We start from the raw sequence: 27331 nt of genomic DNA, 5'->3' as shown, positions 1-27331 counted from the left end.
GAAGTTAATCATTGATGTTCGGTGAGGTAAATTGCACCGCGCGGGAGCGTCCACTAGACTTAGACTTCCCAACCAGCACAGATAACATTAAGACACTATCTGATGCTCGGGGAGTGTGATGAATCAGATATGATTTCCCCAGAAAGCCTGTCTGGGACTCTTCTCATGTCGCCAGGGAAAGGCAGCCGCTTTCTGATGTTGACCCTGGGGGTGGTGTTCTCCGGGAGGATCATATGAGGGGGGAAACGGGTCAGGAGGAATTGGAAACTCCCTTTTTCAACTTTCCCCCAAGACCCCACCATTGAAATGGCTTATTGTAAAATAGAAAAAGTTAGAAAAGCTGATTACATTATGGAATCCCCCATAATCCTCAAGTACTGGTACGAAGAAGAGGGCCGAAGAGGCATGAAACTGCAAAGTGCAGCTTGTTAGCGGAGTTGTAAAACTGTAATGCAATTGTATAGCCCGAATGGTATGAATAATATGTTGGCCAAAAGCAAATCGCATCATGTGACAAACATTGCAGACCATTAAACCTGAATGTGACCATTGGGAGTCCATTTTGTAATTGCCTGCCATTTTCTTTTCTAAACGATTTTGCAAATATATTCTGTGCTTCAGATCTACACACGGTGCAAGGCCACAGCTTGAACTTTGAATGCTAACATAGACAGGAATGTGAAACCCTCCAGAAATACATTGTTTTTCTTATTCTGTGAAGCCTTAAAGCTGTACATAAGCATCGACTAATCAGCAACCCAGGTGCCAGCCTGTCTTGCAAACGCTGTTGTAGAAGGCAGTTAAATAAGAATTATATGCGACTAATGGTGCTCCTCCACGAAAGATGGTATTTTCTCTGCTTCAGAACTGTCTAACCCTTAGCCCATGAGCGCAGCAAATAGATAACATTAGTTGGAATGTCTCCCTACTAGAACATTATATCCTTGCCAGTGCCCTGTGTTCCCCAAAACAGTAAACTGTCTCTGCAGCCTTAGCTAGAAATACCAAATATTTAGACTGAATGAAGTTACGTGCATAACTGTCAATTACTGAACCCTAGCTTGTATGTCATGTATATGGGCGGACCGAATAATGCTGTACAATGATGATGTGTTATGTATATATATTACTGCTTTACCAATGCTCGCTCTCTCTCTCCTCTCATGGTGTCTGTGAACACACGTCGTGAGGTGTTGAGATGCGGTCGGCCGACTCAGATACTCTGAAAATAAACCAGACTTGTTTGGGAAACGAACCTCACTACTGGCGTGTCATTAGTATATGGTTATTGTGCATTTATTCCATATATGGTCTTACAAAATGGCACCCGAACAGGGACCCTCCATTGCATACGTTGCAGGCAAGGATCAACAGAAGCAGACCGAAGCCATTAGGAACATGGATAGGGCCATCCAATTAGACAAACAGAAAATATATCCTTCACAAGATTTGCATACTGTTAAGGAAAGCGTCTCGAGGGCGCTGAGTACCTGTTTTTCCGGGCGATGGTCTTGATGATGCTGCCAGACTGCTGGAAGATCCAGTGAAGATTAAATGACGCAGGAAACCAGCCAGACACCCACCCGAATGGGAACCAGGTTGGTGGTGGACCAGCTCCCAAAGCCACGGGTGAGCTTTTCCCTGATTATCGTGGCGTCAGGACAGTGCAAGCACTGACAGGGGAAGCGATTTCTGATGTAGTAGAAGTTCCTTCGAGGAAAACCGGACCCAGATGGCGGTGGGACTTCAGGCAAGGATGCAGACTGAATTGCTGGTGAGTCCAAGCGGAGACAGAGTACCAAGGCAGAACAAGAGGCAAGCAAAACAAAAGGCAGGGGACTCAGGAACCAGAGGAACAAGGCAAACCCACTAAGGATGGAAGTTTGGGGAACCACCCTAGGACAAAGAGCCAAGGAAGCAGCGGGAAACCCTTCCCAGCAACAAGGAACAAAGTGACCACAAGGTCCAAAACAGGATAGTAGGGAGGAGTCCAGGACAGGAGAGGAACCAGGTAACAGGCAGAGCACAAAGGACCGGCGAGGACACGATCTGTAAACAAACTGCATTGAGACGCGGTTTATTTAAGTGTCCCGAGCCCTTATAAGGAGCAACCAACACCTGGGAGGCTTCAAACGCAAGCCTTGCCGTTCCCAGGTGTGGGAGCACCCAAAGCGAGGCTTGGACCGCGGGTCCGCCTCAGCCCGAGTGCCCTGTGTACTGTGCCTGTGCGGAGTGTAAAACACGGCCTCCCGCGCATACTTAGTCCAGCGTGTACAGGAAACCCGGAAACGCCAGAGGACGCGGAATACACCTGGGACTTCCCAAGCGAAAGCGCGGATAGATCCGCCAGGATGGGGCATGCCGGCAGGATGACCCTGACCTCCGGGTGAGTGGCGTGACGCATACATCAGACAAATTGATAAAGATACTGAATGAGTGAAGAAATTATCATCCAAGTATTGACCCAGTTGCACCACCTCCCTATGTATCTCCTCCTGCCGCTATTCCCGCGCTTGCATCTGCACCTGCAGGAAGCGTCCCATCTGCGCCAATGACATCATTTCCTCCACATCCTACAGAGCATGAGTCACACGCTTTAGCTGGCAGTTCTGCATCGGTGGGTCCTGAAAAAAGGAAGTATTAGACAGACTGGTAATACGATTAGTAAGGTACGGAAAGACGAACTGAAACAGTGGGCTGAGACATATATTGATGATGGCGATGAAGTGGCTGTGCAAAGTTCCATATCTGATCATAGAGCCTTTGGTGAAAAACAGGTATTGTTAGAATACATGGGAGATTATCTTGTTAATGTATGGATTGACTTAACTGATACCGTGATACCGCAAGAGTTGCGTGATTTCGATTATCCTTTCCTACACACGAGTGCAGCGAAAATACGAGAACATATAGGGCGAATATTTGTGTTTAAGCGAGAACTTGACCGATTGCATAAAGATATAATGAGTAAGCATGAACCGCATATGTCATATGTCCAGAAACTATTTCTTCCACCGTTGAAACCTGTTAGTGAAGAGATGCAAATTTGTACGCGAGATGCGCTTAGGTGGATTACGGATGTTGGCATTTCCCCGATTGAATTGCATGATAAGTTTAGTCAATATACACCGTAAATGCAGAGAAAAGTGTTACAGGCTATGGTGGAATATTTACAGGATGAATGCATGAAGGTTTGTTGTCCTGCTGATTTGATGATTATTTATAAAAGAGCATTTTCATCTGACACCAGAACTGCTGCTTTTTCCCTTAATAAACGCTCAGATTCAGAATCCCCTACTTTGCAATTACCCATGAGGGAGGTGCCTCCCACGTTTGTCCCTAAAGTGGAAATTCCTGCCGTAGGACAAACTCCAGTGCGTATTATAGAAGCTCATTACATCGCACAGTTTGCACATGTCCCCTTTTCTAGGCAAGAAGTGAACACTATAAAACAGTCGGTCCCTGATATTAGGAAAAATCATGCAGGTTTTTATAAGGAAATTGAATCCGTTTTGAATTCATCTGTTTTTACACTAAGTGACATTGATTTACTGTTCCCTGTGATTCTTCCTGCGGACATATGGAAGCAAATTAGAAGTATAAATGATGCGCTGATGTTGGGTGGTACATGGGAAACTTTGATTAGAGTCGATAGTGAGAGAAAGGCTGGAGATAAACCTCCGCAAGTATTTTTAACTTTGCCCTCACGGATAGTATCGAAATTGAAAACTTTAGTGCCTGAGAAGAGAATAGTTTGGGATAAATTGACTGCTTGTTTACAAGGTAAATCGGAAGGAGTGACAGAATTTTTTTAACAATTTGAAGAAGTATTTGCAGATTTTAGTGGTCAAGGTCTAAGTACAGAACCTGGAAAGAGGTTATTTGTTGACAAATTTGTGCAGGGATTGTTACCGGAAATTCAGACATTGATAATGACGTCTGAAAGTGCATGGCAAGCAAAATCACAAAGTGAAGTATTACACATGGCCCAATATTATGAAAACCGAGTAAATTCAGAAAAGGATAAGTTAGAAAGGAAGAAAGGAGATCTGAAAACAAGAGTATTACTACAGCCGGTAGCCAAAGGTAATAGAGATGGTGGAAACGCACCATCTAGAGTCCAATTTGCATTATCGTCCAACATACATGGGGGTCCGATAGGTATAAATCAGTGTGCCTATTGCAGACAGGAAGGCCATTGTCAAGCACAGTGCCCGCAATTGCAGAGGTTAAATGGGACTATTTCGAGAAGACCATTTAGAGGTCGTCCAGGAATAGGAGGCCAGAACAGAAGTCAGTTTCAGTCACAATTTCAGGATAATCAAGTTAATCAGAATCGGCAATAGAACACCATGAACGGTGCAAATGTTTTTGATAATCCCTCCAATGCATATTACTCCGGAGACTTTACATCTGATGATGTACTGTTCCCCTAGGACAGCCCGAAGCAGGGTTTGGAACCAGTGCCTATTCCCGTGAATCAGAAAGGGCCCTACGTAGAAATGAAGGTTGGGAATAGGGAGCATATTTTTCTAGTGGACACAGGTGCACAGAAATGTTCGATCGACCATCAGCGGGTTCCAAATATAGCACTGTCAGGGCATAGCAATGTTTCAGTAGGGTTCTCCGGTACACCAGTAATTAGTCCAGTTTCACAGCCAGTGCCAATCACATTAGGTCCATTCACTGAATCTTGCCCATTTCTTTTGACGACAAATTGCGGTGAGAATTTGTTGGGGTTGAACCTGTTGAAGAAATTGAATGCAGTATTGTTCTCCTGGTAGAGTGTACTTGACGATTTCGGCACAACAAACTCCTGTATCGCAATTCATGTCTTTACCATTACTGACTGAATTAAGCAAACTACTGACTAGTATATGGGCAGTAAATGATAATGATGTAGGGATTTTAAAAGTGGAACCAGTAAAAATTGTTTTGAAAGAAGGAATTACACTACCACGCATTCCGCAATACAAAATTTCAACTGAAGGTGAGCAAGCTCTGAAATGCATTGTATCCGATTTAATATCCAGAAATGTAATTGAAGAAATTTCTGGAAGTATATGTAATATTCCTATTCTTCCAGTTTACAAAAAAGGAGGTAATGAAATCCCTTACCGTTTTATGATTGATTTTCGCGCAATGAACAAAATGGTTGCTCCACAATTCCCGCTAGTCCGCGATGTCACCACAATTTTGACTATGATTCCAGCCTCTGCATCACATTTTAGCGTGATTGGCTTGAAGAATGCATTTGTTAGTATCCCCGTTCATTCAGACACTAGATATCTGTTTGCATTTACAATATGAAGACGCTCATTCACATTCACACGTATTCCTCAAGGTTACACTGAAAGTCTAAGTATTTACAGTAAGGCATTGAAAGAACAGCTAGATATGCTTGAGTTACCAGTAGGCTGTATATTATTGCAGTACATTGTTGATCTGCTTATAGCAGCGGATTCAGAGGGCATTTGCAAGCAGGGTACTGTCTTATTATTGAAACATTTAGCAGCACATGGACACAAGGCTTCATTGAAGAAATTCCAGTATTGTCTAGAGGAGGTGGCCTATTTGGGCTACCTCCTATCGAAGGAGGAAAGGAGATTGAAACCGGAACTCATAAAAAGCATCTTTGATATGCCTATTCCAAATACGCAAAAGGAAGCCAGGGCTTTAATTGGCATGTCTTCATAGTGTAGGCAGTGGATTCCAAACTTTTCTAGGATTGTAAATCCCATAGTGGCACCGACAAGGAAGGAAGTTACCTTACCTTTGCAATGGGACATGGAGTGTCAAAATGCTTTTGACCTGCTCAGAGCTGCGTTATGTTCAGCTACGGTTTTGGGCACGCCAAATTATGAGAAGTGTTTTATGTTGTTTGTGCAGAAGAGCAATGGATGTGCTTTGGCTGTTTTGACTCAGGAACACGGGGGCAAAAATAGACCATGCGGTTATTTTTCTTACACATTGGATCCTGTTGCATGTGCTTTGCCACGTTGCTTGCGAGCTGTTGAGGGGATGGTTTTAGGTCACTCTTTAACCGTGATGGTACCCCATTCAGTAGATGTTCTTTTAAATAGAACACAGATGCAACATTTCACATCCGCCGGACTAACAAGGTATGAACTGATCCCATTTGCACCGCATATCCGAATGAAGAGATGTTGCACTTTGAATCCGGCCGAGTTATTGCCTCCTCCAAGTAAAGGAGGGAGTGAGGAGAAATGATCACATGATTGCTTAATTATAACTGAGCAAGAGACAAAAGGAAGAATTGATTTAACCGATATACCCCTTAAAGGGCCAGATGGAGAACTGTTGTGTGATGGCTCTTGTTTTAAATTACTGAATGCCATATCAACTACTGCTTATGCCATTACTACACTGAAAAATATTGTAGAGAGCAAACGAATCCCACATAACTCAGCACAAGCTGCGGAAATAATAGCTTTGACCAGAGCATGTGAAATTTCTGAAAACCTTAGTGTGAACATATACACTGACAGTCAATATGCCTTCGGGGTGGTCCACGACTTTGGCCGATTATGGGCTGAAAGGGGTTTTCTGACGTCACATGGAACCAAGATTCAACATGGCACTTTAATAGTGAAACTAATGTCAGCACTTGCGCTTCCTAAGCAATTAGCAATAATGAAATATAATGCACATAAAAAGGTAACGTGTAACGTAGGAATAGGAAACGCATTTGCGGACAGTATTGCGAAACAAACTGCCACTGATTTGCACACCAAAATGTATGTCGAAACGGCAGAGAGGGTGTCCTGCATGATAGAGGATGGAATTGTGAATGTGAAAGAAATACAAGCAGAGGCAACTCCTGAGGAAATAAAACAATGGTCCGAGGGTCCAGCAGAATTAGATCCCGAGGGTTGTTGGGTAGACAGAGAACCGTAGATGGATGTTGCAGAATGCGTATGTTATGGTAATGGTTACCATGGCCCATGGTCTAACACATATTTATGCGAAAAAGATTTGTCAGCACCTTGATTCTGCATGGTACAATGACAATATTACAAAACTGCTGAGAGGTTGGTTCAAAATTGCATGACTTGTTTACAACACAACATTGAAAAGGGAACAGTGACACCAGCAGGACGTTTTGGTCCTCCCTCAATGCCCTTTGAAGTAATCCATTTCGAGTTTATAGAAATGTAGAGATGCCACAACTTCAAGTATGTCCTTGTAGTGGTCTGTGCATTTAGCAAATGGGTAGATGTCATGATCTCTGCTTCCAAAAGATCAGGACTTGCCCGACTCCCTTGGAAGCAGACCCATAACCCCGGTTCCGAGTGCCAGCCAGTCCCAATTGGGACCTTTTGGACCCTGTCCTGGCGCCAGTGGAACCAGGCTCATAAAGATGCCCAGTCCCAGCGTTGGAAGCGCCGGGCTCATAATGCTTGGGTGGACTTACCTGCAGCAGACCATGCTGCTTACTTACCTGCCAGTTGAACCCCTGATCCTCTTCTGTTTGGGACTACTTTTCCTGTTGGGTGGGGCAGGAGCCACTCCCTAGGTTCAGAACACTGGAACTCTTCTGGAAAGCAGGAACTCTTTTCTTAGGCGTGGCTGTGGAAGGAGATACCTAAGCACTACAGGAGGCTATTTAAACCACCCCCGATGGATGAATCTTGCTTTGCGTTATTCTGCATTCTCTGCAGCAGAACGCTCATCGTGTCTTCTGCTTCTGATCCTGGGCCTAAGGGAACAAAGGCTTACCATCCTGGAATCCAGTCTTCAGCAGCACCTGTAAAGACAAAGAAAGAACAGGTTAGCACTACGGTCTTCAGTGGCAACGCATCTCTTACCTGGTTCATCGGCTGTCACCAACGCCTCGCGCTGCATTCCGGCATCTGAAAGACAAAGGCTTACCTACTCTTCGCATGCTCCGGAGGTCTTCGCACTGCATTCCGGCATCTGAAAGACAAAAGCTTACCAGCTCTTCGCATGCTCCGGAGGCCTTCGGCGCTGCATCCCGCATCTGAAAGACAAAAGAAGGTGCGTTTAAAGACATTGGGCAATTTTATTACTCACGTGCCATTACTCCTTCCCACGCCGAATCCAGTGGGTATTCCAGCACCCTTCAGCTTCTCTAAAGCTCCGAACTTGTACCTGCAAGATAAAACGGGACAGTTAGTGCGCATCGTGAAGCAGGCTACAAGCGCTTACTTACGTGCTTCCAGGCGCTTCTATTCCTCACACGGGTTCGATCCTCAACTCTCATCAGCCCGCCATCCGCCATCGCCGGAACCCTGCAAAACAAGAGATATCATTACAAAAGACTTTTAAGACATTTGAAGTGCCCAGAACTTACCGTTCGTGCAGTTAACGACGGACAGCAGTCCTCTGAGGTCAAGAGGCCTGCACCTTTATCCAGTGAAGAAACTGGTTACGGCACCCTGCCCCGAGGCAGATGGAGAGCTCGGCGTTCACTTACCTAAGGTGAGGGTGTTAACCTTTGGGGTTCTACAGGAGAAGAGAAAGGGAAGAGGAGAGAGGCACCCAATAACCCCAGTTCATTAATCCCATATTTTCTATCTGCAGACATCTTACTCTTCGAGTCAGACTTACAGTGCACAGAGGTCCAGCCCAAAGAGCCAACCGTGTGTTACACATCACCTTTGAAGATACGGCATTCACCCAGTCAAGACCGGCGCCTCTGCGGGAATCAGGTGAGCGTTACAGTAGAGGCCTATCCTCTGAAATATTGTTCAGCCATGTCAACCGCGAAATCCATGTTAAAAGAACACTTTCCGAGGTTTGGGCTACCGCGTGTCATATGGTCAGAAAACGGGCCGCATTTTATAGCTGCTGATCTACTACAGATCTTTGCAGGCCTCCAAATTGATAAACGATTCCATTCAGCTAGACATCTGATGAGTGCCGGTCTTGTGGAACGGCAAAACGGTATTCTGAAAAATAAACTGGCGAAAATATGCATCAAATGTAATTTGAAATGGCCCGATGCTTTACCGCTAGCCTTGTTATCAATGCGTACGTCTGCGCAATAAAAGACTGGTCTCTCCCCCTATGAAACTAATGGGGAGACCAGCCAAACTATGGAATGTGCCATGTCCGAGAAAGTTAAAGGATATAGAGTATCCATTACTTACTGAATACTGTAAACAGTTGACTCAAAACTTGCTTTTGATTCATCAGCAGGTGCAGGAGGCTCTTCCTGTCCGATATACGGGCCCAGGCCATCGTCTGCAACCGGGGAACTGTGTCCTGATCAAGATTTTTGAGAGAAAATCTTCACTTGCACTGCGGTGGAAGGGACCATACCAGGTACTCCTGGCCACGCAGACTGCGGTTCGAGTAAGCAATCGGAAGCATTGGATACATGCAACGCACACAAAAAGAATCCCGTTTCCTTTGCCACATGAGAAAGAGACCGATGATTCTGATTTCCAGAGTGAACCTTGTTCTCAAGTTTCTAATGGGTGCTCCCTTTGAGCCTTTGCATTCTTTTCCTTTGAGACTGTTAACCCTTAAAACTGTGTTTTTAGTTGCGGTCACTTCCGCTCGCAGAGTGAGTGAGTTGCAGGCACTTTCAGTTAAGCCACCCTTCATTGTGTTTCATAAGGACAGGGTTGTCCTTAGAGTTTGTCCTTCCTTTCTTCCGAAGGTGGTGTCGGAATTCCATTTAAGCCATAAGGTTATTCTTCCGGCATTTTATCCTCCTCCACATCCTGGTAAGGAAGAGGAGAGGCTCCATAGGCTGGATCCTAGGAGAGCTTTAAGCTTCTACATTTCACGCATGTCCCGGGTCAGAGTGGACGATCAACTCTTTATTGGTTACGCAGGAAGGTGTTTGGGACAAGCTGTGACTAAGCAGACTTTGTCTAGATGGATTATCTTGGCAATTTCTGAATGTTACCGCCTGGCGGGTAAGGACCCTCCGGTAGGCTTACGGGCCCATTCGACTAGGGGTATGGCTGCCTCTACTGCCCTGCAGAGGGGTGTTCCTATTCGTAACATCTGTGATGCAGCCACTTGGGCTTTGGTCCATACTTTTGTACGTCACTACTTCCTAGATTCTGTCCGTGGGCAGGATCTGGCCTTTGGCAAGGCGGTCCTTTACTCTGCAATTTGATTGGACACTCTAAATTTGTGTATTCTAAATTCTTTTCCCACCTCCTTACGTTGGTACTGCTTTGGGAGTCTGTCATAGATATGAAATACATTGGAGGACCCAATCCCCTCGAAGAACAAGTTACTCGCTTACCTGGTAACGTTCTTTCGATGGGATGGTCCGACGACTTATTCATATCGCTCCCTCCCTGTCTTCCCCGCTACAGAATTTCTTATGCGATTGCAGCTTACGTTTCCGCAAGGCTTTCTGTGGTCATAGTGGCAGTTGATCGGTGCCACACGTTCTGGGAAAAAACTACAACTGAGGCTACGGGTGTCGTGCTAGAAACGCCATATGTTTAGACTGAATGAAGTTACGTGCATAACTGTCAATTACTGAACCCTAGCTTGTATGTCATGTATATGGGCAGACCGAATAATGCTGTACAATGATGATGTGTTATGTATATATATTACTGCTTTACTGATGCTCGCTCTCTCTCCTCTCACAGTGTCTGTGAATGTGATGCTGGAAATGCATTGGAGGGATAGGGCCTCCGTATCCTTGTCCTTTACTGCTTTTTATCGTGTGTTCTGTCGTGTTTTCCGCGCAGGAGTTCGTGTGAGACTCCTGGCGATGCAGCTCTCTTTTGGTTTGGTGAACAGACCCATGGGATACCCTTATGGCATCCATGGGTAGGGGTAAAACCCTGTGCACTTAGTGTATGTTTTTGGGCACCTGTGTGTGACCCACAGAGCAGGGTACGGGCTGGTGGCAGCTCTGTGCTGAAATGACTGGTGCCCTGAGCGTCCTCCATTTTGGGATGCCCAGGCCCTGTCATTGGAATCGGTAGATTCCCGATGGAGACAAAATGGCCCCCGTGGCCTCTTGCCTTCCATCACCTGTTACCTTGATCTTCCTGAAGTCCCGGGAAGCCCTGCCTCTGTCCTTTCCCCCTGACTGGCTGTTGGGTGGAAGTTCCATATATGGTAGTGTGGGGAAGTGCTGACCAGACTGGCCTTCTCAACGACCGTATGTTGTGGGTACGCCTGTGGGTGGGACCTGGTGAATGGAGTGTGTGACGAATACGCATTCTATGTTGTGGGTGTCTAGTATCTGGTGTTTGACACAATGACTGAGACAGCCCTGCCCGAAACCAGTATGAATGCAGTGTGGAGTGTTAAATGGCTCGGTACTTATCCCAATACACATAACTTGTTGTGAGTGTCTGGAGAGAAGTGAATGGCCTGAATGCACTGTGTGCCTGATTGGCTGCCTGCCTGCATGAATGCCCTTAGTCGTGATTGGATGCTTGAGTGTGACCCAGCGGAATGAATGGGAGATCAACAGTATATCTGGGGACCTCTCACTACTAGGAATCGTGTTCAGAAGCCGAAGTCCACTACGACGAGTAACTGGAGTAACTGTGCTTGACCTTCAAGCCCTGCTGGACGAGAAGAATTGCTGTTGCTCTCCTTCGCAATCTGAAAGCTGCTGTGCCTCCAAGGACTGACCCATAGATGACCTGGTAAGGCGCCCTCTTCCCGAGCTACGAGGGTGTCATGAGCACTGCTCCCAAGAAGCCAAGTCATGGCCAGCATCCCCGGAAGCAGGCTCACGACCCTTGTCCCCGGCTCCAGCAAACCCCTATTGGGGCCCTTTGGACCATGTCCTGGCGCCTCTGGCGCCAGGCTCATAAGGAACTTCAGTCCCGGCGCCAGGGACGCCGGGCTCATAATTCTTGCAAAGGTGCTTGGGTGGACCTACCTGTAGCAGACCATGCTGCATACTCACCTTTGCAAATGCTGGCAGGATGAAGTCCCCAGCCTTCTGCTGGGAGGAACTATTCCCTGAACTGGGACTACTTTCTTACCTGGGTGGGGCTGGTGCCACTCCTTAGCTCTGGAACACAGGAACTCTTTTACCAGGGCGAGGCTGAGGAAGAAGACATCCAATCACTCCAAAACTATTTAAACCACACCCGATTGGGGAAACGTGCTTTGCGTTATTCTGCATCTGCAGCAGGACGCTCACCGAGTCAGCTCCAGCATTCCAGTGACATCTCCAGCTTCAGCTCAGCAACCTGTGGAAGAAAGACACGAGAACTATACTTACCATCCAGGAATCCAGACACCGGCAGAACCTGCAAGCAAAAGAAACATAAGGTTAGCAAGTTGCAACACGTTCGCAGCCGTGCTCGCTTACCTGATCCATCTGTGCTTTCACAGATTCTTCGCGGCCTTCTCTTCAGCAGCCTAACGGCACCTGTAAAGACAAAGAACATTGTTAAGTAGGAATCGGGTGAAGGCGGCCGCATTTACTTTTCTTACCTGCTTTTGTGCGCGTATTACGATCTCTTCAACCACAGCAGCCTGGCACCTGAAAACAAGAAAAGACATTATTTAAGTGCCATTAAAGACTGCAAGAAAGCCTAACACTTACGTGTTTCCCCACGTGCATCTGCGACTGGGAAAACGCCCGCAAGGTCCCGACACCTGCAAATAAGAAAAGAACATTGTTAGAGGTGCTATAATAAGGTCACAGATCATTATACTCACGTACTTCGCACGTGCAACGGCAACGGACGAACAACGCCCGCAACATCTGAAGACCTGAAAACAGAAAACAAGGGACATTATTGAGGTGTCATTGAAATTCCCATACCTACGTACTACCGCACGTGTCGCGCTCTCAGTGACCACGCCCTCAGCATCCAGGCACCTGAAAAAGTGTCATGATCTCTGCTTCCAAAAGGTCAGGGTTTTCCCAACTCCCTTGGAAGCAGATCCATAACCCAGGTTCCGAGTGCCAACCAGACCTTTTGGACCCAGTCCTGGCGCCAGTGGCACCAGGCTCATAAATATGCCCAGTCCCAGCGCTGGAAGCGCCGGGCTCATAATGCTTGGGTGGACTTACCTGCAGCAGACCATGCTGCTTACTTGCCTGCCAGTTGAGCCTCTGATCCTCTTCTGTTTGGAACTACTTTTCCTGTTGGGTGGGGCTGGAGCCACTCCCTAGATTCAGAACACTGGAACTCTTCTGGAAAGCAGGAACTCTTTTCTTACCTAGGCGTGGCTGTGGAAGGAGACACCTAAGCACTACAGGAGGCTATTTAAACCACACCCGATGGATGAATCTTGCTTTGCGTTATTCTGCATCCTCTGCAGCAGAACGCTCATCGTGTCTTCTGCATCTGATCCTGGGCCTAAGGAAAAAGGCTTACCATCCTGAATCCAGTCTTCAGCAACACCTATAAAGACAAGAAAGAACAGGTTAGCATTACGGTCTTCAGTGACAGCTCTTCACTTACCTGGTCCATCGGCTGTCACCAACGCCTCGCGCTGCATTCCGGCATCTGAAAGACAAAGGCTTACCTACTCTTCGTGCGCTCCGGAGGTCTTCACACTGCATTCCGGCATCTGAAAGACAAAAGCTTACCAACTCTTCGCACGCTCCGGAGGCCTTCGGCGCTGCATCCCGCATCTGAAAGACAAAACAAGGTGCGTTTAAAGACATTGGGGAACTTTAATACTCACGTGCCATTGCTCCTTTCCACATCTAACCCAGTGGGTATTCCGGCACCCTGCAGCCGCTCCGAACTTGTACCTGCAAAATAAAAAGACAGTTAGAGCGCATCGTGAAGCAGGCAACAAGCGCTTACTTACGTGCTTCCAGGCGCTTCTATTCATCACACGGGCTCCATCTTCAACTCACTTCAGCCCGTCATCCGCCATCGCCGGAACCCTGCAAAACAAGAGACATCATTACTAAAGACTTTAAAGACATTAGAATTACTCGAAACTTACAGTTCGTGCAGTAAACGACGGACAGCAGTCCTCTGAAGTCAAGAGGCCTGCTCCCCTTATCCAGTGAAGAAACTGGTTACAGCACCCTGCCCCGAGGCAGATGGAGAGCACAGCGTTCACTTACCTAAGGTGAGAGCGTTAACCTTTGGGGTTCTACAGGAGAAGAGAAAGGGAAGAAGAGAGAGACATTCAATAACCCAGTTCCTTAATCCCATATTTTCTATCTGCAGACATCTTACCCTTCGAGTCAGACATACAGTGCACAGAGGTCCAGCCCAAAGAGCCAGCCGTGTGTTACACATCACCTTTGAAGATACGGTATACGCCCAGTCAAGACCGGCGCCTCTACGGGAATCAGGTGAGCGTTACAAAAAGACAATGCAAAGACTTCATTAAAGGTGCCCATCTCTTCAAGACTATAAACTCTTTATACCTACTGGCATCCGCTCGTGCAGTAACGGCGGCATCACCTTTTGGCATCTCAGCACCTGTGCCACTTCTAAGGCCACAAAAGACTTTGAGGACCTCCAGTGACGTAACAGGAACCCACGCACCCCTGCATAAGTCGCAGGATGGAGAGCCCAGCATTTATACGCCTAAGGTGAGAGCTCACCAGGACATTGGACTTTCGGAGAGTTGACGATTAGTGAGGAGGAAGTCCAGCCAAACGGTCATTAACCCTTTTTTCTTCCGCCTGCAGAAACCATACCCTGCAAGCCAGACGGTCAATAAGAGGAAGCCCAGTCTAGAGAGTCATCCGAGCTCTACGCTTCTCAATTGAAGAGACTATAACAGTTCAGCCGGGACCAGCGCCTCCGTGGGAATCAGGTGAGCGTTACAGAGGGACCATCGTGCACAAGCTGATCTTTGCCAAAGCTCCCTGGTAGACAGACCTTCGACAGGCTGCCGACCCGATACAGGGTTTGCTGCGGAACTCCAAGGAGAAGCGCCCGAACTGTTGTCCACCACTGTCGACGACAGCCGACCGGAGCCGCCGTGCTCCCGTTTTAACTAAGAACTTTCGAATCTCGTCTGCATTGTCGCTGCTGTATACTGCTGGAGAAGGCCTGGCCGTCGACGCGCCGAGGAGCATCCACCGGTGAGTTTCCCGCCACCCAAAGACCACAGAGACGCTGACGACTCGACGCCCTTGTTGGGCCACATTTCTTCAAACTCTTTGTGGTCCAGAACTATCGAGACCGAGGTGCCCCGCAAGCCTCTTCCTTGCAGGACGTTTACGCTTCCCCATCAGCGAGCACCGCTAGGAACGAAGCTGCATCGTAGCTCGACCTGTTCTCCGTCGGACGTTCGATCCGTGACTCCTGCCTGAAAGGGAGGGCATTCAAGAAGGGCCGTCGATTCCCCCGACGAGGAACGCTACAGCGCCAAGTACTTTGGGGTTGAAGAACTATTGGGAAGTCTAGTGTGAACAATATATGGACTGGGCTTGTATCTTTTCCTCTACAGGTTGCCCAGGTGCGGGGGATCTCCACACAGAACTGTGTCTAACGGTAGTGACCAGTATTCTGCCAGTTGATCAAACCATCTTGCTTTCCTTCCTCTCTACTACGGGTTTCCTCTTTATAAAATAGATGTTAGCCCCGCTTGGCGCTTTTACCCTTAAAGAAATGAAGACTCATATAATCAGTTATGTTGTGGTACAACTTGTGTATTAATTGCTTATTGAATCCCTGTATATTCACGTATGCATTACTACTTTGGTCCCAGTTACAGCACTGAGACAGCTGATGTAATTATTGTTGAGGATGCATAATGTTTAGAAGTTCCAGTTGCCTCACTGGAATTCTATTCAAAGCAGTTTGTTATATTTGTTGTTCAAAGATATGTCTTGTTTTGGCCTGTTCTGTTTCCAATTGTTTGAAAGTTGGTTCAATTGTTTGAAAGTTGGTTCACTATATGCTTATGTTGTTTCTCTTCAGAATGGATGGTTCAAAATCTTCAAAGTAAAAAATTCAAAGTTGATTCACTTGTAGTTCCAAAGTTAGACACGTGTTTCCCCGACCCTTTGGGGGCGGTTCTTCAGGGGAGGGAGTATTGTATCCCTTGTCTTAATTATAGCATAGTTGTTTCCTAATTATAGCATAATTGTATCCTTAAGGTCAATTGTTCCCATGTCGAAATCGCTGTTATTGAAGTACCTTAGAGCAAAATTGAGAAAAAAAAATCTTTTTTGTTGTTGGTTTTAAAAAATACAAACAAGGTATTTAGATAAACACATTGTTGAGTCACTTATTACAGTAGGTTTCGAATGTAGCTGATCTGTACTTACTAATGGTTTTATGCTCCAGTTTGGATAAGTCCCTTTTGTCTTTGTTGTCTGGTTTTTCTCTATGGGAACGTTGTGTCCTAAAGAGAAATGGGCTTCTGTCAATACGGGTTTTCAAAAAAGAAAGAAAGGAAAGTGCTGTGTGGCTCATAGTTGGTGGTCACAAGGAACGGGGCTCTTTATTTTGATCTGTGTGTATTCTGACCGTATGCACTTTAATGAGATCTGATAACGTTTGTGGTACCACTTTAGAACTGTATATATTTACCATTGTTGATTTTCGGAGTACAAAGTGAGTTATTGTGATAGTGTACATGACCTCGAATATTAATTATATAAAGACTGTGTTTTAACCAATACAGTGTGTGGACATTCCTTTCTGGGTGCTTGGGGACTACACTGTACTTAAGAACCAGCCTGCATCACCTCCTGAGAAGCTAGGCCTTGATTGCTCGACTACGTTACCAATAATAGAGAATCTTGGTTGGGGTCCTCTGTGCCTCTCCTCTACCATATAGAGGGCAGAAGTACAGACACCCCCCCCCCTGGCGTATTTACCGTGAACACATGTCGTGAGGTGTTGAGACCCGGTCGGCCGACTGAGATACTCTGAAAATAAAACAGACTGGCGTTTCATTAGTGTATGGTTATTGTGCCTTTATTCCATATATTGTCTTACAGAGTGACCCACTCCTGAGGGTGTCTGGGAGGCTTAAAAGGCCTCCTTAGGTGTAGGTCATTAGTAGGAGAAGGAGCAGAGCAGCAGCAGTAGGAGGTGGAGGAGTTCTGAACTCTCCACATTGCAGCAGAAGCAGAATCTGGAGGAGAAAGAAGATGCCAGGACCACTGTCGAGTAGTTGCCGGTCCAGAGACAGTCTTTACCTCTAGAAGCCTTAATTGCAGGCTTTCTCTGGTGGATCTGAACCCCAGAGAGCCTTTGGTGCAGAGAGTGAGCTCTTGTTCGAGTGGTGCCGGCCGCAGGAGACTGAAGGAAGCAGCTTTCCGGATCGCGAGAAGCAGCTGAAGCAGAGGACCTGGAGGCACAGAGGCGAACGGACGCGCACACCAGACCCCGTGAGTACACTAAGATATTATGACACCGAAGCGCTCTGTAACCACTTGCTTGCCCAGACCGGGGGCCTTACCCTTATAAACAACACATGTAGGCGAAATTCAAAAGGAAAAGTCATTTTGAATACCGAACGGGCAGAAAGCAGACAAATCTTTATTTTGTAAACCAAGCTGACTTGGAAAGAAGCGAGTGGAGCTTGATCACCAGACAAAAGGGGTGTGATTATATGCATGTGGGTCAGGTTAAAGGTCAGCAACAAGAGGCGGCAATAATTCGAGAACCCAATACAGACTTCTATTGCCAAAGCCAAAAGAGAACTATAATAAGACAAGTTAAAGAGAACAATCATTACCAAAGCCAAGAGGGGGCAAATGAGAATCCTTATGTTTGTAAAACCTATTGCTCATGTTTAAAGAAGCTCATAAAAGGAACTGGCTTAAAACCCACGTTGCCAAAGTCAAAGAAGAGTCTGAGTGAGACAGAATTATTGTCCTTATTTGGTTAAAGAGACAGTGGGGAAGCAAGAGTGGCACGAAGGCTGCCCTTCTTGTAGAAGGTATTCAGAAGGAGTGGAGCATAACTTGCAGAGTTTATTTATTTATTTGTTTTATATATTTGTTTGTTTGTATACCCCACCAAACCCGTTGGCATCAGAGCGCTGTTACAGACATTGCATAGGTATAGTACAAGTGACGGTTACAGTAGATACATAGGTATAGTAAAAGGTGCAGGTACACAGGTGCAAACAGCCAATTTAATATGTCTTGATTACCAGAGGTACATTACTCTGAAGGAGGGCATACTGGAGATTAGTTGTCTTGTGAGAAAAGCCAGGCTTTGAGTCTTTTACGGAAGTACAAGAAGGATGTTTCGGCTCTATGTTGGGGAGGTAAGGCATTCCAGTGTTTGGCTGCTATTAGAGGGAAGCTGTGTCCTTCATATTTTTGTTGTTTGAATTTAGGTGTTAGGAGCATGTTGGATTGGGAGGTTCTGGTTGGTCTATTCGATTAAGATTTCTTAAATTTGTTGGTAAGGTATTTCGGGGCAGTGTTAGCTAGGCATTTGTATGTGAGAGTGAGATTTCTGAAGTGAATTGTCTCACGGATAGTGAGCCAGTGGGCATTTATTTTGGCAGCAGTGTGTGTGGCAGTCACAAGTGTATAACAAACGGCACCAGTATAATTCTTGCTTTCCCTGAAGACATTCTTAAACGTGATGTTGTGAAGGAAGAGACATTTCTAAATTGTTGCAAGCTGATCTTTACCACAGAAGTACTTGTAGTTAGTAGTTTATTTTGGCCTGGCAGGAGAGTACACCAGGTCAGAGGACTTTGTAAACTTTATTCTGTTCTGTCAGGAGCATACACCATAACGGAGAACTTTGAATTGGTAGGCCTGGCAGGTTAGTGGACGAGGTGGAAGTTGATGAAGTACTGTGATGTGGTGTTGAAAATGAGGAAAGAACAAAGTGGTAGAACCACTTAGATTTCTTTGTGAAATATTACAGAATCATCCTGACAAGCTTTCATTGCTGAAGCAAGTGTTATATAAACTGCTGCAGAAGTATCTAACATTGTTAGACCAAGTGTGTTGTTGCAGAATAATTCTGACAAAGACAATGTATGTTAATCATGATGAACTAAGGAAGTATTCTTGGCTTGTACAAAGAAGATTGTTTTGAGTACTTGATATCACAAGTGGAAGAGGAAAAAAGCTTGTTGAACTATTCTGAAGTATTGGGACTTTTGTTGTCAAGTTGGAATCTTAAGTACTGCATTGGAACTGTGTTACAAGACAGGATTTCCTTATTCTTTTCGAACTGTTGAATCGAGTCCTGCTTGAATCTGGGGAAGGGGACTTCACACAGATAATGTACAGTTATTATGATGCAAACTTAACTGTTTTTTATTTGTTGGTTCTGAATTAATTGCCATATGTTACCTTGTTGAGTTGTTATATGTACAAGCGTGAGGGACAGAAACCTTCAGTTTATTTTAGGCAGGGAAATCCTTGGCAGGGTAGGTCTAGTGAAGGGTGTATCCAACGTTTTGAATTAATAAAATGTCATTTTTTGAAAAACCTTCAGAAAGTTGTCCGCCTCATATTTCTGACTCCTCGCAGGAGACTCTCAAGACTTCCCTGAGCGTGTTGAAGCAAGCTGTGTTAACTTACACACAGTAATAAAATGCACCCTGCTCTCGTGCTGTGCCGGCCGTTCCAGCTCAGGAGCATGGCGCATTTCATTACAGTGCCCTAATGAAGCGATTACCTCCCCGCTCCGGCATGGGAGCAGGCGGTTTTCATGACAATAGGGCACTGATTTATTAGCATCAGCACCCTACTGCAGTGAATAACTCCCTGCTCCACCACAGGAGCAGGGATTTAAACAGAAATGTGTCGGGGGAAGGATTGGTTAGCACCAAATTTTTGTTTCATTGCCCGGGGCGGTGCCGCCGCTCAGGCAAGCCCTGGTTGGATGGCTTTTACATAGGTTATGAATAGTTGCAACAACTGTTTGGCAAACGCAGGAACAGTAGGAGTAGTGTAGCGCCTTGCATGACTTGTGTAGGTTTGTCGTGCTGTATCTTCGATACATGCAGGTCATCCCAACTCGTCGCAAGATATAAACTCCTCTTTAAATGACTAACTCAGTAAGCATATTGTTATGATTATGCTAAGTATTGTTAACTGTTGGAACAGCATAATGGAGTGAGCAGGGAGTCGCGTCTGTCTCACTTAGAGCTCCACTATCAAGAGTGTACCTAACAACCGATCGCACCTTCTGCTTTGTTGGTCTTGTGAGACTCCAGCAAACCCCATCTCGCAATGCCACACTTGCCTTTCTTCAATGGCCGGGTGATGCTGGTGCCCGCCCCTCTCCCAAACCTCCAGACTCTTCTCCAGATTGACGGCACAGGTAGCACTTGTGGCAACATGGTTGCTCAGGCTCCAGCCTGCCTTCTCCTCTGACGTGTGCACTTCTGTTGGACTCCTGCCTTCCGGTTCCAAATGTGATTATGCGCACACTGTCTCAGGCGTACATGACAAAGCGTCGAACTTTGCTAGAGGAGATGCTGTCCCCTACGCTCAGCCTCGTTTCTTGGGGCGGGTGGAGGGGGCAGCTGCCACGGAGCAGAGCTTAAGCAGCTGGGGCGGGGGCGAAGGAAGTTGCCCACCTAGACAGCTGCCTCTGAACCTGCCCATCAAAAGTTAAGCATTCCTTTGTTTACAATGAAGGAATGCACATTCCGAACACAGCCGAGATGCTCTGGAGACGCATACCCTCTGCCCACCCTCTCCAGATTTGTGTTGACAGAGCCTTCAAAGTGGGGACAATTTATAAGTGATGGCTCATTTAACAAGCCATTGTTTTTACACCACAGTAATTAGAATTAAACATGGGGCATTTTTATTCTGAAGGTCAGCACAAAGCATCAGTTAGCTGACCAAATCTACGCATTCTCCCAAGAGAAATAACTTGCCACAAAGAATTTTTTTTAAAATATGTTCCTTATTTTCATGCCTTTGACACACCAACACGTTTAATGTTACATTTTAGTTACATATGGTGCATGCTTGAGAAAGTTAACTGTCATTTACTTGCTTAAGTGGCCTAGTGGCTGTTTTGTGACAGACTAAATGCATCCACTCAGCTTCAAATAACTTCATTTTCTTAACACTCCAACCACACCCAGCCACTGCTAGGTGGCTACTCAATGTGGCTTGGCACCTTGACTAGGAAAGTAGGGTTCATTGTGTCACTGTGTAGATCGTAGTCCATGGCAAATAATCCAGTGATATGTGTGCAGCTATGATTTGAGCGCTGCCCAAGTCACCACCCTGTTTGTTAAGTCGTCTATGTGCTCTTTTATGTAACAGCACTTATGTCTGTTTTTGTCTGATGTGTCCCATGTCCATACAATAGCACACTGGAATTATTTCTGTATGTAGCTCTAACGAATGTGCCATATTGTGCACACACTTAAACACATAAAGCAATCAAAGAAAGAAGTTGCCTCAAATTGTACATCCACTAGGCCAAACACGCTTTCTACACTGCCACAGCATGATTTTTGCAATACAGTTGCCATTCAGTTGGATACCTTACAGAGACCTTCGAATGAGCACCCACATGGCGCTGGACCACTCTGTACCCGTTATCTTATTTGGCTTTTTCAAAGTGCATTCACTCCTTTAGTTTCCACTTGTTCGCGCCTCTCATCACATACACTTCAAACACTGTCCTTTGAGGATTTCTTCATACAATGTTGCCGATGTCAACCTTGGTTCAAACATAAGCTGATTTTGTATCGGTTTCTGTGACTCACTGGCTGTGCTGCTTTTGCAGGTGCCAAGGACAGTACCACAGCGGCAATTGCTCCTCCCAGGATGGGTTATTTATACAGGAGCACCCCGAATACCTTTGATGCACAGTGTTGGATAGATCAGCGTCAGTTCCGGTCTTAGGCTACTCACTTTCCAAGGCTCGTGAAAGTAATGACTTCTAGAGGTCAAGGGCACTTCCCTCCTTGCAACCCTCTCCGATCTCACCGTCTTTCTTCTTGTGTTAAACTGCCATCTTGGAACTGCTGCTTCCTCGTGTGCTTTTCCTCGCTCAGAGTGTGCTTTCCTGCTCCCCCTTTTATCTGTGTGGGGAAGTGTGATGGGGGTCAGGTGTGTGTCATGATTAGTAATTGCCTGACCAAGGTGTTGGGACATATCAGGTACACAGCTCTGGTGTTAGTCTGTTATCGCTCACGATGAACTGTCCGTGAGAAAGTGTTTGGGTCGGGAAAGGGGGACGTGTTGAGCTTCTAGGTATCCTACATGGTAGGAAGGGGAAAAGGTGTTACAGGAAAGGGCATACTGCGTCTCACCCTTCGGTGTCCCACTTCCACTCCCCAAAGACCCCTCATCCAGGTGATCCCCACGCACTGGTCCACCCCCAGGAACTGGATCCAATAGCGATGGCCGTGTCCTGGCCACCTGGGTGACAGATCCCCGGGTACTAGCGGGTGAGACACCTTCAGGTTTCTCCCAGGGCTCAGTATCTTGAATGGTGAAGTGCCTGGGGATACACCACCTCATCACACATGGCAGACAGGAGACTCGAAAAGTTTCCTGGATTACTTCTTCGTTTCTGGGGACGTTTTCCAGGATATTGATCAGCTGTTGGTTGTGTCCCTGAACATGAGCAATCATTTGGGCCTTTTGCTTCGCTGGCGACTGGTTAGAAACAAGGTCTTACCGTTCAGTTATTTTTAGTAAACTGGAGGTTCATACAGGTAAAAATCAGATCTCGTGGAACAGAACAAATATGCAATCATTCTACCGAGTCTTGCAGCGCTTATATATACAGGTAGAACTTGAGGCAGTATTGCTAAGGACTCCATACTACACCGTTTTGGACCGGATCTATCGAGTTATGCCTGTGGAACAGCCGAAAAGCTGTGTGGTGAGGAACCATGAGTACGACCAAGAGTTACAAGTGAAGGAAAGGGAGTTGAGACAACACCTGCGTAAAAATAAAGGGCTGATTGAAGCGAGGGCGCTCAAAACTGCATATAAAGCGTGGTTCGGGTGTCACCGTTATGAGATGGTATTGAGAGACTCTAGAAAGATGCTGCAAAAGGTATTAGCTTGAGATGTCAGACATTTTTTGAGATTGATTAATCAGGTCTCAACTTTGCAATCATATAGCCTGGTCAATCCGATATCCGAAGCAACCTGGATCAAGAACTTTGGGTCTGTGTACTCTGGGTTCAACAGTGAAGTGTATACTACACAGGACCCCTTTGCTCAACTGTGGAAGTTGGATTTTGGCAAAGAGGATGTTGGGTTGATAATTAGCCGAAGTAAGAGCTCCTGGGCTCCTGGTACAGACTAACTATCTAACGTGGTCCTGAAGGAAGATCCTGAACTCTGGGCTAGGTTGTTGGGTAATGTATTTGAAGTGGTCATATCACCTCAATGCCTTCCAAGTCTTGGACCGAGTCCATTATAGTACCCATACATAAGAAGGGTTCCAGGCCTCTAGCGGGTAATTACCGCCCTATAGCGCTACTGGATATTCCTTCTAAAAGGTTTGCCTCTGTTCTTCTAAGGGACTTCTCTTTATGGGCTAATAATGCGCACAGGTTAGATCTGTTTCAGACAGGGCTTAGGAAGGGGGTTGGTACCCATGACAACGCCTTCATCCTGGGACTATTAAAACAAAAGGCCATGGTGAAGTCCAAGCCTGTTTATATAGCGTTTATTGACTTCTCTATGGCCTTTGGTAGTTTGACCAAGAACCTTCTTTGGGGAAAACTACTACAGCGGGGTTGTCCATCCAGTCTCTTGCAGATGATTGTGGTGCTGCACTCAAACACCTCTGTGCGTGTCAGGTTGAAAAATCAGAGAAAGTTGTCATCGTCAATTCCTACAAATCGCAGCCTTAAGCAAGGCTACGTTCTAGCTGCGCTTCTATGTAGCCTGTTCCTCTCGGATATTAATGACGCCCTTGAAAATGTGCATTGCTTCCCTCCACGCTTTGCAAATTCTAATCTGCATTACTTGCTATACGCGGATTATTGGTAAATGTTCGATTATACGCTGGTTGGCCTGCAGTATAAGTTAGAGGCGTTGGTTTCCTACTCCAAGGCCAACAATCTAGTAATAAATGGCACAAAAACAAAGCTACTTTGCCTGAGACCTGGGATGAAGCAAAAATAGAAAGAATTTCATTGGTCTCTCAGAACGGTGAAACTGGAACTTGTCCCGAATTTGGTCTACTTGGGGATACAGTTCTTTGAACTGAGAAATCGAGCAGAACTGCATGACTATTATAGAGCCAAACTGACTGCTCTTTCAGCACAAGCCATTACGATTAGCCGTAAGTACAGCCAATTCTCTCGATCACCCATCTTGGAATTTTACAAAATGAAAGGATCACCCCTAATAACTTACGGGGCGGAAAATCTTTGCTCCCAGTTCACCTGGATTGCGATTTGCTAGAAGGTAATTTTTGGCACAAAGTCTTGAAGCTTCCTAACGGGGTCCCGGCTTCTGTACTCCGTTATGAGCTTGGTTTACCCTCAATTAAATCTGAGATTCTTTGGAAGAACCTCTCATTACTAAACAAGATCATGCATGCAGAAGAGGGGTCCGTTTGGTTAGAACCGGAAACCTTACTGGAGATGGGTCTTTGGCCTTCATTATCTAACTGGAGTGAGGAGTGTGAGAGAATCAGCGTTGAGTATGGTATCTCTAGCGATGTGCTGTGCGGCACCCCACAGAAAGCGAGTAAAAGCTCAGTGAAACCGACAAGATTCATACAATCTACAAGGTCATGGCATATAGGTTATATGCTGGCATACCCCTTGATGTGAGGCCTTTCAAAGTGTGCTCAGCCTGATTGATAGTCTTCAAGTGCTTTCTGACGAGCCCAACGAGATTGACATTAAACTTGACACTATTGGTTTATTTTGGAAAGCTGTGGGAGAAATACAAACTATTGTCGGCATTGGTGGTATGGCAGTTTATGATGTTCTCCTACGGACATATCAATGGGCTACGGCAGCTGTGCATTTTTTTATATGACATCCTATCTTCAACTTTCAAAATCTGATTGAATGCAGCATTTTAGTATTTATGATTGTATGGCAGGTAACAGATCTGTTTGTTTGGATGAAAGTGGACATGTTAGCTGGTTTAAAGGTTATTCTTCTTTAATTCTTAACAAGCTTTTTCCTTTTTGTTTCTTTTTATTTATTAAATTTGATCTAATTGAATGAAATTTATAAATTGTGTAAATTTTTTAATGGATGTATTTGTTAAGGTTAAGTGTAACCACGTAACAAATAAAAAGAAAAAACACACATCCTTGTCCTTTTCATGTTGCTCCTAACAAAGCCACAAAATAAATCTGTTTTAAAAGTGTATCTTTCTTCTTTCTAGCCAACATCAATGAGAGCAATCCGTGCCAGGTATGATCCCTTCCTCCAGACTAGACATCGAGTAGAACAGGCAAGTACATTGGTTACCATTAATGCACATCCACAAAAAGGGCTCCATTTGAATTATTTTGCAGTTTCATCAAGTGCACACTAGGCTTAACTCTGCATCAAAAGAGCTACAGAAAGATTGGAGGGCACTCCGGGCCAAGATATTGGGGGGGGGGGAGGGTGTGTGTGTGTGTGTGTACATACATTTCTGAAGCTTGTGGATCTGCTTAGAATCACATGCTTTACATAAGCCAACATCTAGTGTTTGGTGCAGAGTATTACAGGATTCATTTTTAAATTTGAAAAAGGACGCCAACTGGGCAGGTTTGTAATAGTAGCCCTACTGTGACGTCTACTGCACCCATGATCTTTCACGCGTCGAGGTCCTCAGATCGTTTTTTTTTCCGCATTTCGCAGAGTTCAACTTTTCTGAGTTACTGCTAGTGACCAAGCATATGTAGATATTTATATATATGCAATAATAACCTTTCACATTACCATCCTCTGCGACTATGCTCGAAGCATCCGTTTGAGGCAACCTGCAAACCTCGACAGCTTCTTTACAATGCCTGGGATTTCAGAGCCTCGTAAACGACCTACAACTCTTCAGGCTCCGGCCTACACAGTAGGGGAAAATGGGGGGGGAAAAATGTAGTACATAATACACTTTGTCTCACTGTCCCCGGCACTGATAATGGAGAAACCCCCTTTTAAATTCTGCCCATCTTGCAATAGAACATTTCCCTGGAAGGACACACACACACACAACGTGTGTAACCATTGTCTTCCGAGAGACCACCAGGGGACCAAATGTCGAGCGTGTAAGCTCTTCAAAACGAAGACGCTAAAGGATCGATGCTGGAAGAGCTTTGGCAGCCTATGCGATGCAAGCTGAGGCATCGACGGAATACCCAGAAAAATCAAGACAGAACATTATCAAAGCCAGACTTATCGCTAAACAAGACACTGATCCCCCACTAACGGAGACTCTTGTCAGAGGACAGTTCTTCAAATTTAGCTCCATCTCAGAGGCAGAGATGTTAGAGGTGTTGAACAACATGAAACCAACCACTTGTGCAGAAAATATCCTGCCTCCTAGCATCATTCTCCAACATAAAGCTATCTTTGCGCCCATTCTTCAGAGAATAGTAAACGCCTCATTTAAAGAGGGCACAGTGCCGAGAGACATTAAGAAAGTTACTATCACCCCTTTTGTCAAAAAAGCAGGTCTGGATCCTAAAGATCCCGCGAATCTTCGCCCAATAACCAACTCAAACTTTGTTCTCAAGTTATTGGACAAGGTTGCTACACAACAACTGCAACAATTCGTTGAAAACGAGGAGATCCTGCATTGGCAACAATCGGGATTTAGAGCCTCCCATAGTACGGAAACAGCCATGCTGGATCTGCAGAACCAGATGCTTAGCTTAATAGATAAAGGCAAGTTAGGAGTGTTAATGCTTTTAGATTTAAGTGCCGCCTTTGACCTGGTGGATTACCACCTTCTCATCAAGGCACTCGGAGAGAATGTGGGATGTTAAGAAGGAGCCATAGATTGGCTTCTGTCCTTCCTTTCGGACCGTCAAGCCAGAGTCCATTGGGGCAGTAGCTTCTCCGATCCCTGTGATATTTTATTTGGAGTCCCACAAGGGGCCAGCCTGTCCCCAATGCTGTTTAACATATACATGCGCACTCTGTGCAGTTTACTGGTGAAGGAGGGGGTGTCGTTTACAAATTACGCAGACGACACCCAACTCATATTGGAACTGGATGGCAGCCATCATGACGCAGACAGTGAAGTAATAGCCACGGTCTATAAGATAATTAATGCTTGGATGCAGACAAATTGGATGTGTCTGAACGACTCCAAAACTGAGCTTATGCTGTTTGGATCTAGTCGTCAGCTTGCCAACTTGGGGGCAGAGTATAAGTCATTTAAAATCAAGAACGCCACTATCCAGGTAGTCCAGAAAGTGAAGACTCTGGGAATGATGGTTAACGCAGTGGTAGACTCTCATGCTCAGACTAGCTATCTACAAAAAAACACGGCATATTACTTAAGGCTCATGAAAGCCATTAAGCCTTA

The 27331-nt window shown here is 45.7% G+C and overlaps 1 protein-coding gene across 2 annotated transcripts in view; it reads left to right on the top strand.

The window, feature by feature from the left end:
• Positions 1–27331, top strand: part of ELP3 (elongator acetyltransferase complex subunit 3) — a 1295792-nt gene that overhangs the window by 299848 nt on the left and 968613 nt on the right. For both annotated transcript variants that reach the window (XM_069605694.1, XM_069605692.1), the window contains exon 6: positions 25199–25267. In XM_069605694.1, the coding sequence (XP_069461795.1) occupies positions 25199–25267 (69 nt within the window). The remainder of the gene's footprint in view (positions 1–25198; positions 25268–27331) is intronic.

Source organism: Ambystoma mexicanum, chromosome 4p, assembly GCF_040938575.1.
Source record: "Ambystoma mexicanum isolate Mex_15411 chromosome 4p, UKY_AmexF1_1, whole genome shotgun sequence".
Lineage (NCBI taxonomy): Eukaryota > Metazoa > Chordata > Amphibia > Caudata > Ambystomatidae > Ambystoma > Ambystoma mexicanum.
This window is presented reverse-complemented; position numbering and strand designations above follow the sequence as displayed.